This window comes from Delphinus delphis, chromosome X (assembly GCF_949987515.2).
Source record: "Delphinus delphis chromosome X, mDelDel1.2, whole genome shotgun sequence".
Taxonomy (NCBI): domain Eukaryota; kingdom Metazoa; phylum Chordata; class Mammalia; order Artiodactyla; family Delphinidae; genus Delphinus; species Delphinus delphis.
In genome coordinates, this window is record NC_082704.1 from 17402568 (window position 1) to 17414582 (window position 12015).

Below are 12015 nucleotides of genomic sequence, written 5' to 3' on the forward strand. Positions count from 1 at the left end.
TGGCTGTGCCACTTGCTAGCTATGTGACCTTGAGCAAGTTACTTGACCTATCTGTACCTCAGTTTTCTCATCTGTGAAATGGGGATGGTTATAGTATCTACCTCATAGGATTGCTGTGAATGTTAAATAATATACTTAGCACAATGCTTGGTATATAATAAGCACTGAGTGAAGGTTAACTGGTGCCATTATTATTGCTATTAGTCATATTACATGTTATTTAAGATAAAGGAAATACTAACATACTTCCTTCAAATAGCTGCTAAGCTGCCATTTAGACTGAAAGTACTTGGGTACTAGGCAGCCAGTGTCAGCGCTAATCACATCCACCCCAACTAGACATTTGAAACCTCAAGAGTGATTTTAATTTCTACTTCAAGCCCCTTTGCCTCCCTCTTGTTTTCTTAAGGACTATGAAGAAATGGCTTCTCATGGTCCCCTTCAACCTTGTGACTCAGGGATCATTTAGCTATGCTCCAAGGAAAGTTACTTGGGTTTTTGGAAACCTGGTCTTAGAAATACTGATATTTAGTTCTCTTAAAACTAATAATAATAATGATAAATTTAAAAAATAAAAAAAATTTTAAAAAATACTCTTCCCCGATAAAAAAGGGCTTCCCTGGTGGCGCAGTGGTTGGGAGTCCGCCTGCCAACGTAGGGAACGCGGGTTCGTGCCCCGGTCCGGGAGGATCCCACGTGCTGCGGAACGGCTGGGCCCGTGAGCCATGGCCGCTGAGCCTGCACGTCCGGAGCCTGTGCTCCGCGGGAGAGGCCACAACAGTGAAAGGCCCGCATACCGAAAAAAAAAAAAAAAAGTATACAGGGCAATAGCACTAGGCTGAGACATACTTTGTAAAGCTATGTGTAAAATCACTTCAGTTGTATGTGAAATGATTTTTCTCCTCTCCATATTATTTTAGGGAAGCAATTTACTCATCAGATTAGAACATGGGTTCTGGATATAGACTGCCTGGGTTCAAATAAATCCCTGCTCTGACATTAAGTAGCTGTGTAACCTTTGGCAATTTACTTAACCTCTCTATGCCTCAGTTTCTTCATTTGTAAAACAGAGATAATAATAGCACCTATGACATAGCATTGTTATGAGGATTAATGAGTTAATACATGTAAAGTCTTAGAATGATGCCTGACTCACAGTAATTCCTCAGTGAACTCAGCTATGATTATTATTATTTCAAGTTCACATCTGATATATGGCTCACAAAAAGTTGAATTATGGCTTATTTCTATGCTTAACAACAATGAAGTATAATGAATGCAGGGACAAATTTTTCCCTGGAGAAGAACTGGACAATGGCAGGTGAAGAGAACAGTGTGTGTCTGACAATGCTGGTGACTGCTCCCTGTAAGTCTGGTGGGGGGTGTCCAGAGAAGCAGAAAGTTGGCTCCACACGCCAATGCTGCTTACCCTTCTTCTTGCTAGAGTCTGGGAAACAGGGGGCCTGCCACCTTTTTATGTAATGTTTTAACTGAATGGGATAAAACATCCCCCTAATCCTCTTCCTACTGCCCCAAATTCCTTAAAATGGAAAAGGAAGCAAAGGAGCCACATGGAACTCTTTCCTGAGGTCACCCATTGATGGCTTAGTAATTTAGCTACTTTTCTGCCCCTTAGAAGGTTTCCTTCTTAGCCGGCAGAGTTTTTCTTTGTCCTGTCTCATTTGGCCTATCTGTGACAACAGAAAAGGCTTTTGGCATTGATGAAAAACAAATGATACATAAGCTTCCTTGACTTCCCCCAGAGAGCTCAAATCCATACTGTCATGGATGCTGAATCTCTTAGACACATACTTGTCATCTGGGCAGTGTCTAGCTTATTATATTCCTTGAGCATGGAGCAGAGACTGGCCATCTCTGGGGTTTGGTGTAGAGCTCCCTTTCATCTAACATGGTGTTTTTTGTACAGCTGCTGTTCAATAAAGTTAATCCACAGTGATGGCAGATTTGAAGGTCCCCTCTGGCCGGCACCTGTCTTTCCTGAAAGATTATTTGCTTCTCTAAGCTCGTCAAATAAGACTAATGTTAGTTTTCACATGAAGGGAGGCACCAAAAAGAGTCAGGCCGCCTTTGGAGCATTGTTCTGCCCATCATCCCAGATGAATCCAAGAATGGACCGATTAAAGGGTACTCAGTGAATACTGTGTGCTGCTTCCTTTACTTTCCCCTAAATTAAAATATCCTTAGCATCCAAGTGTGGAGCCTGTGAAGTCCCAAAGAAGAAGTGTCCCTCATTATGGTGTCTCCACTATACTGACTATGCCTCCTCCATAATGAGAGATGTTGGAAAATATGACTCATGGCCCTTATTCCCAGAGCAAGACGCTGCCCATCTATGAGAATTGTCATTCTTAAGGAGGCAGTTCTCACTGGATGCAGCAGGCAAACTCTGATGAGAACAGAAAGAAAGAATGAAGATGCGTGACACATGATAGGCCACTGTTCTTCAAGCTCCTCAAGGAGGCCCGGACTTGGGTTTCTATTGTTTTAATATCTTCCACAAATAGAATATGCTTTCAGTGGCAGATAATGTTGAGATCCTGAGAAAGGAGAGCACTGTTCATCATCATGGTGGACACTTCACCAAGAGCCGATAATATATAAACCACTGTACCAAATAGAACTAATGTCTCTCCAAATCAAGCTTGAATCCTACCAAGTGATGGGACTCTCAAGATTCCCCCATGGAAACTATTATGAAGAGTCCAGTAGAGTGAGGTGGTTTATTTATTCATTCATACAAGGAATATTTACTGAGGCCTGCTGTAAGCAAGATACTGCGAGGAGCCCTGGGGATAAATCAGTGAACAAAAAAGAGAAAGATTCCTTCCCTCATAGTGACTAGAGTATTTTTAGAACCCCCATATTTTATCCCTAATAAAACCTGTTCTCATTTGAGCTGCCTCTTGACCCTCAACAACTCAAAGACTTCCTAAACATTTTGTTCCTTTGTGCTTTTATTCACCCATCCATGAATTTAAATATATTGAGCTAGGTCAAGGGGATACCAAGTGGGCCTTCAAGCTCAGAATCCAGTGGCAGAGGCAGCAAAGTCCATATCACTACACTACAATGTAGCAAGTGTCACAGTAGATACATGTAGAAAAGTATTGTTTAGCCATAGTAGATACATGTAGAAAAGTATTCTTTTAGCCAGGGTAGGATGGAGGGGGTGCTAGGTGGGTAGTGGTGATCAGGGAAGGTTGACAGAAGTCGCAACATTTGAGCTCAGTGTCCAGGGATATATAAGAAAGTGTCAGATGGAAAAAAGGAACTAAGAACAGCCTAGACAGAGGAAGTGGTACACCAACGACCGGAAGGTATGCAAGACTATACAGTGTGGGGAAAATGGTTAAATACTGAGCTGATTTACATCACCCCATTCCACAAAATATTTGAGACAGCTTATAAGAAAGATTACAGTAAAAGAAAAAAATTACAAGTAAAATAAACCATCATCTGGGAAAATATAAATGAGAATAGAAGGGGAAGCCCCGGTAGGGAGGTTAATTAGAATTGAGATATGTAGGTTATAGGATCCCACCCAGTTTCTAAAGGTGAACTGCACTTGTGACCAGGTAGCCAAAACAAAAAGGGAAACCTGATCAGTTATATAATTTGCATTTTCCCTGAAGAGAAAATATACCAGTCCTCAGCAGAAGTCAAACTTTTCATGGCCCTTAACACTTGTGTGTGTTTGACACTTTAGCTCTGAAAGACTTTTTTCATAGGGATCTTCATACATAAGGGTGCACACTAAGTGAGGTAGTTGAGTCATCTCCAAACACTGGGCTGGAGCCCAGGACCAGTTGATATTGCTTTCTCTCATCCACTGCAAAATGTAGAAACTAAGAATATAGTGAATTTTTCATGAAGCTAAATTTGCTCAATTGAAAGGACTGTTCTTTATTTGGAGATTATAGATTTCCTATATTTTTGGTTTTGAAATGTTCTGTCTTTTGTGAATTGCATGAATGGTATGTGGTTAATTTTTGTTACTTTTTTCCATGTCTTAGCAAATTAAGAGGTTGGCAACCTTAAATATATATATGTGTGTATATATATATATATATATATATATATATATATATATATATATTTCTTATTCATCTCTAAAATCCAGAAATCTAGGAACCAAAGATGTAGTGTGAAATGTCCTCCCTAATGCCTTTCCAAAGGTGTTCACAGAATCCCTAGATGAGAGTCAGGGGCATGACCCTGAATCTGTCAAATGTTCTAACAAGGCAAGAACACAAAGAACAAAATAGGGAGGAATAGGGGGAAGGTGGACTAGATATATAGATATTTGCAAAAACTTATACTAATGAAATAAAGCTTCATTGGTTGAAATTTGGGATCAAAGTTGATATTTATTAGGGAGAGTCTTTATGAGCTGAAATTATGCCACATAACCCACCCAAGCCCAGCTTGCTGCCTCGTTTGTCATTGTACCTGAACCAGGCCCTACCCCAACTTTCCAACTGACCTGAAACAAGAGTTTTGATGATCTTCTGGAGAAGCAAGACAGATTTTGGTACAATTTGAGAGTCATTGTGCAAAAATTTAGAAACTTGTGTTCTGTTTCCAAGAGGGCTTGTGGTAAGTCCAAGGTCATCTCACAGCTCAGCCAAGCTCTCCTTAGAAATCTGTGTTTCCTCTTCAGGTTGGCTGCCTGAAAAGTCTTTTCAAGATCTGTGTAGAGAGGAGGCAGCCAGGACTGTAGTGAGTTAAAATTTCTCAATACCCAGGCATAATTCTTAATTTTCCAATGAATTTTATAGGAACTCTAAAGAAATAGCAATAATGTACCAGAAATGTATACCTGAATTGGAATCATAACTTTCTATAAAATAGCTTAATTATGCATATATAATTAGATCCTATTTGGAACATTTATTTTAGACTAATCCATAGTTGCATTTCAGTGGTTTTACTGTGAATACAAACTACCTCCTGGTGATCAAGGGTCTCTGGAATACCTAAAAGATTGGAAATGCCTTTAATGGACCTGGGCGGGGGACTTGGATGGGGAGAAGTCACTAAGTGTAAGCAGAGGCTTTCTGAGGGTATGAAGAGGACTCCAGCCAGCCAGAACCAGGTCCAGTTCTGAAAAGGCAAGCAGGATAGTAAATATGTCAGCTCCTATATCTGCCTATCTCCAGTTCATACATTGCCACAATTCCAACTTCTCCTGTGAGTCAAAGTTGAGACTTCAGATTTAGAACAGAGGACTCTAAATTATCCAATGCTGTGACAACACATATATTGAATATCTCAACAGGAAGTTCTGGCTGTAGAGATAAGCAATCCTATGGTAGCCTTTTGGACAGGAACATTTGAAGGACTCTACAGGTTGAGTAGGTAGATAACAGAGCTTAGTCTGACAAGAAGTATCTTTTTTTCCTGTGGACCCATGGACTTTGTGAGAAGCAGAGTAGAGTAATGATTGAGAGCATAACTAGTAAAAGCCACCTACTGTGTGGCCTTACTGTGTTATCTCTGTAAGCTTCAATTTCCTCATCTGTAAAATAGGGAATAATAATATTGGTCATTCCTTAGGATTGTTCTGAAGTTTAAATGAGATGATGTGTATAAAACCTGAAAATTCATGTACACCTGATCAATGGGCAGTAGTATTATGGACAGCATCCTCTTCCCCTGCCACAAAAGTAGATGTTGCTGTCTATAGGAAGAAAGCCATCGTGAACTGGCCTGCCAGAAAATATCAAGGGTTGAACCATAAAATTGGCATATGTGGTGTCTTTGTCAGGCATTAAAGATGGGCAACCTCTAAGGTTTCTAGTGTTTTGTAGACATCTGTAGTCTTTATACATCTGGTAGTGTGTTGTCATCTGGCATTGTTCCAACTGGTCCTTCTACACAGCAATAGTACAGTGACAACTATTGCTCAAAGACAGTGGCTGTGGGGCCCTGCTGGATCCCAAAGCACCTTTTCAATAATCTGAAAAATAATGTCAGTCTAGTTAGGTGCTTAGTGTACTTTCTATTTTAATTACTTGAAAATAGCTAACTCTATTAACCAATCACACCCCACTCCTCAGACGTGCTGCATATTCTGCTTACCTATTGCTGTATGACAAACACATTATAACTTAGTGGCTTAAGACACAATGACTTTACTATATTTTAAGATTTTTCTGGATAAAGAGTTTAAGCAGGACTCAAATGGGCAATCCACCTGTTCCACATGGTATCAACTGGGATGCCTCAGCTGTGGTGGGATAGTCTGGAGGTTCCAATACAATTTTATTCATACTCATGGCACCTTGGCAGGGACAGATAAAACACTGGGCTCAGCTGGATCCCTCCCTTTCCATTTACACTAAGGCCCTCTCCACATGGTCTCTCCAGCATGGTAGTCAGACATGTTACATTGTGACTAAAGCTCCCATAGCAAGTGTTCCCAGAGACAAGTGGAAATTTTATCTCTCTTAAGGCCTGGCCCTGAAAACAGGCACAACATCCCTTCTGCTGTATTCTATTGGTCAAAGTGGTTCTAGAGCCCATCCAGGTCCTCAAGGGGATGGGGCATAGACCTCACCTCTTGACAGGAGGGGAAACAAAGAATTCGTATCCACCTTTAATCCACCACACTTGCAAAAAAGAATTATATAGAAGCATTTTGTTATTCGTCTGCCATGTTTTTCAGCATACCTGTTTCACCTTATACCTGTAATTAAATTAATTCATTAAAACAATTGCCATACTACATTGAGAGGCAGTGCAGTGGTTAAAAGCATTAGAGTTAAACTAACCTGGATTTGAATCCTAGGTCTTGCCTAGGTTATTGGCTGTGGAATCTTGGGCAAGTAACTAAACCCTTCTGAGCCCCAGTTTCTTTATCTATAAAATGAAGGATAATAACAGTACCTAGCCCACTGGTCTTTTGGAATGAGATTATATAAAATGCTTAAGCACAGTCCCTAGCACAATGGAAGCACCCAATAAACAATTATAGTGATGATAATAATAATTGATGATAAAGCATTATAATTGTTTGCATGGCTGTTCCCAAACTGTACTCTGAAGTCGAGGATTTTATCTTATTCCTTCAACCCCAACACCTGCAGAGGAGCTGGCATCAAAATACGGAAGGACATACAAATGGTTAGACATATGGATGACTGGACAAATGACATTTTCCTCCATTGTAGCTCCCTGGCTCAGATGTATACAGAGAATGGAGGATGATAATATTGCTAGATAACTACTCTATGTTGAATTAAGTGCAAGTTGCTAGGCAGCAGGAAGACTTAAGGCTACACTGAAACATTACTTAAAATCATATAATAGAGATGTAATAGAGCTGCAACTCAGAGGAGCAAGGTGCCGCAACTGAAAAACAGCATTTGCAGCATTTGCAGCATTTCCAGTAAGCTGGGAGTTTGGAATGTACATGAATCAAAAGACGGAATACAAACCAACATCTTATGACATTTCCATCAATGGCAGTGCCAAGAGTAAAGAAGGCAGTAGGGAAAAGGCGTTAGAAGAAGAGATGGTGGTAAAAGCAAAACAGAACAGGATATTTATTGTGAAAGGACTTTAGGGGAATACCCTGGCCTTTTCCACAACCCTTTTTAAAAATATTTATTTACTGGGGCTTCCCTGGTGGCGCAGTGGTTGAGAGTCCGCCTGCTGATACAGGGGACGCGGGTTTGTGCCCCGGTCCGGGAGGATACCACATGCCGCGGAGTGGCTGGGCCCGTGAGCCATGGCCGCTGAGCCTGCACGTCCGGAGCCTGTGCTCCAGCAACGGGAGAGGCCACAACAGTGAGAGGCCCGTGTACTGCAAAAAAAAAAAAAAAAAGATCCTAAATAAATAGATAAATACATAAATAAATAAATATATAAAAAACAAAAAAAGATCCTAAATAAATAAATAAATATATAAAAACAAAAAAAAGATCCTAAATAGATAAATACATATATATATATACACACACACACACATATATATATATATATATATATATATATATATATACACTTTTTTTTTTTTTTTTTTTTTTGCGGTACACGGGCCTCTCACTGTTGTGGCCTCTCCCGTTGCGGCATGCGGACTTCTTAGTTGCAGCATGCAATCTCTTAGTTGCGGCATGTGGACTTCTTAGTCGCAGCGTGCATGTGGGATCTAGTTCCCCAACCAGGGATCAAACCCTGGCCCCCTGCATTGGGAGCATGGAGTCTTACCCACTGGGCCACCAGTGAAGTCCCTCCACAACCCTTTTATAAAATGATTTCAAATCTCCTTCAGAAGTTTAAATTCCTAACATAAGTGGTAATACTATGTACATGTTGGCTGTACTCTTCAAGCCAGAATAGGGCCTGAAAAAGGGAGAGAATTTCTCTGGTGTTCTATTCCCAGTGTATTTTAGTGTTGGACTTCTTTGATTTTTTTCAGATTCTGCAATACTTGTATAAGGCCCATGATTTCAAATGGTTATTTTCTTGGTTGGTATTGGAAATTCAAGTCTACTTTGGTTTTAATGGTTGAAGATAAACAAAAGAAATAATCAATGTGATAGGAGCCCTTGAAATGTCATGTACAATGTACATCCTGCCCTCTAGCAAGCCTTGCTAGGCAGTGTAGCCTATGGAACTCTTGGCATATTGAATGCAAAGAAGAAAGGGAGTTTATCTACTCTGGCTTTAGCCATATGTCATGAATACACTTGCTTTTAAATGAATTTCATAAAATATTAATGTAATCATACCAAACAGCACAGTGGTGAGTACATCAGTCAGGAGTTATATTTATCCTGTGTATTTGTTTTTTGTTTGTCTCCATTTATTAGTAGACAGTACATGGAGACAGGCATTTCTTTCTCAGTCGAAGTGGCAGAACTTGTTTAATGAACTGATGTTTCTGTAATCTGTGGTAAGGTAGAGTTGTGAGTGACAGAACTATATGAATAACAATGAGGAGGCAGGCAGAACAATAAAAGGAAGACAAACATTTCAGTGGGGGGCGGAAATAGATGGGATTGTTTAGTTGGCACACAATCTAATCTGATCTTTTCCTACTGAAAATTAACAGTTTGTAAATGGGGGAGATAATTTTAACAATTTTTCCAAAACCTTATACACAAGGAATCAAATTTTCCAAAGACATAAATGGCATTCTTAGCCACAGTGCTGTCATTCTACAGCATAGGAACACAGAGTGTCAGGGCTCCTAAGTTCTCCAAGATGGAAAAAAAGACCTGGACACCCTGTCCCCCTGCACAGAGCCTGACATATAGGAAGCTATCACAAATGTTTGTGGGATGTGGAAGTGAATGCCTGAATAAGTGAATATATTAGTGTGTGGACGCATGTTTTGAATGGAAGGAAGGAAACTTACCTATCAGGACCACCATGTATCATGCCAGAGGTTTTCATATCTGTTCTGTCCTTTCATCCTTTGAGCTAAATGTCATTATTTATCCCTACTTTTACCAAAAAGGAGATGGAGGCACACAGATATTAAGAAACATCCCTCAAGGTCATATAACTAGCATGTGGAGGAGAGTAGAGAGATGAGAGTCACAGGGAGGAAGGGAAGGAGTGTGTGTGTGTGTGCACGCACAGGCATGTATGAATACTTGCATGTTGGGTGAGATAACATATGAGGGCTAAAAGTAAATTTGTTTTCAGAAAAATAAAATTTCCTCTTAGAAGAAAATTCTTTCTTCCTAAACATGTTCAAGGTCTTGGCATCTCAGCATGACAGACATGTGGGAGGATGCGGAATGCCCTAGCTCTCTTGGACTGGCTTGCAATGGGAGGTGCTCATGTGCCACCCACCTGCCTATCTGCCCAGTCACAAGACTCCCTCCTTCTGGGCCTATCGTACTTGAAGTCCTGCTTCTGTATGAACCACAGGTTCTTCCCACTGTTTAGATACACCTCCTTCAACATCTTAGAGAACCACCCAGGGGGGTCAGAGCCACCTTGAGGACATACTTAAAGGCACTGTCCCTTGGGCCTGAGTGGTGAGCAGGGTAAAGTCTGGGGGAGTAGGACCTGCTACTGCTAGCATGACTACCCCTACATTATCAGAACTCCTTATGCAATATTTTCTTTGTTTGCAATACACTGTGCATTCTATAACAGAGGGCAGGGGTGAGAGGTTCTCTCAAAGAACATGCATTTTGTTATAGAGACAAAATTTAAACAATGAAATCAGTACCGCCTTTAGACCCAGGTAAGCGGGGCCCCTGCCGTGGGCCCTCACATCAGGGGACCCCGAGCTTTGGAATGACTGTCCAGATATTTTCTAAGTCCCTCTCCAGAGCTGAGGACTGGCCAGGTAGATAGTGCCATCGGGGTAGGTGCCCCAAGTCCAGAGCAGCTCCTCTGTGGGTCTTGATGGCAAGAAGCAGCTTTCTCAACATTTTCTAGGTTCCCCTCCAGTGCCTGGGATTCACAAAGGCCTGCAGTGTCATCTAAGCAAGGAGCCCCAATCTCAAATTGAACCTATGTGGACCTCAGTCCCCATTTCTCCCTTTGAGGCACTCTTCAATCCTTTACCCGACATGTAGACTCAAGTAAATGCCCCCAAGAAGCTTCAGAACTTGTGCCTGTGGAGTCCTCCCAGAGTCTTGGTTCCAGGAGAGTATCCTGGCAAGTAAATCACTCCGGCTATATGGTATGGTATTTCTTTCATGGTATCGAATGGGCTACCAGAATAGTATTGATGCTGATTTATGGTGAATCAATTGTGTATCTAGACAAGCCCCACAAAATATGTTTGGGGAGCTCCCACACATCCTAGAAGCACCCCTGAATGAAACAAAAGATGATGCAAAATAAAATTCGGTGGCAACGGGTGTAGAACAGTTTTTAGATAAAGAGATAAGAATGAACCAGTATTATCTGGAAAGGTGGGACTTTAAGCCAGGCCTTGAAGCATGGGGAGAATTTGGGGAGGCTTGAATGACTCCAGGCAGGCAGGGAGAACAACAGGAACAAAGGCACAGAGAATAGTTATTTATTGAGCTTTTTTGTGCTATGCATTATGCTAGGCACATTTCATTCATCATTTTGTTTATTCCTCATAGCTCCCTATAAAAGTAGGCGGAATTAACCCCGGTTTGCAAATGACAAAACGGAGGTTCAAAAGATTCATCCTGCTAATCAAATGGTAGAACTAGGACCCAGGTATTCCTGAACCCCAAAACTGTATGCTCTTAACACCATGCTATACTGCAAAAAGACAGGAAGTGTTACAAGGGACAGCAAGAAACCTTGTCTGAATGGAGCAGAGGGTGTGTGTTGGAAAATAGTGGAAGGAAAGATCAATGGACAAGGCGCGGTCATATTACAAAGGGCCTTGGATGTCAAAATGAGAGGTAGAGACAAACAGGCACTGGGCAAACAAAAACAAACAGTCCTAGCCCAAAAGAAAAATGCACAATTACGATATTTAAGACCTGGTAATGCTAATAACATGTTTTCTTAAATATTTTGCCTCGGTCTTAGAAAGACCTTTGGTTTGAAGCTTATAAGGTAGCATTCTGCCTCTACTTGATCTTGCCTGGTGTAATTTATTGTTCTCTCTTTCCTCTCCTTTTTAAGACTTTGATCCTGCTCTTGGAATGATGACTGGAATTCCACCAATAACTCCAATGATGCCTGGCCTGGGAATAGTACCTCCTCCAATTCCACCAGATATGCCAGTAGTAAAAGAGATCATACACTGTAAAAGCTGCACACTCTTCCCTCCAAATCCAAGTAATATTCTGCTTTCTCTCCACACAAGTCACAATGTTTTGGTGTCTCAGTCCCTTGGTTATTTGTTTTTGTGTTAAGAATGCTGTCAGGGCAATTAGTGCCTGTAAAGTGGTGGCTTCTGGGAAGGAACCTGGCTTTGGAATTGAATTCAAAATATAACATTCCTGACACAGCTTAAAGTAAACTAGTGTTGTAGTTCCTTTTTAGAACTTGAATTTTGTTGAAAGGGGGCTCAGGTTATTTGGGTGGGGAAAACAC

At 41.0% G+C, this 12015-nt stretch overlaps 1 protein-coding gene across 3 annotated transcripts in view; it reads left to right on the top strand.

The window, feature by feature from the left end:
• Positions 1 to 12015, top strand: part of ENOX2 (ecto-NOX disulfide-thiol exchanger 2) — a 284389-nt gene that overhangs the window by 212671 nt on the left and 59703 nt on the right. For all 3 annotated transcript variants that reach the window (XM_060002345.1, XM_060002343.1, XM_060002344.1), the window contains exon 5: positions 11602 to 11757. In XM_060002345.1, the coding sequence (XP_059858328.1) occupies positions 11602 to 11757 (156 nt within the window). The remainder of the gene's footprint in view (positions 1 to 11601; positions 11758 to 12015) is intronic.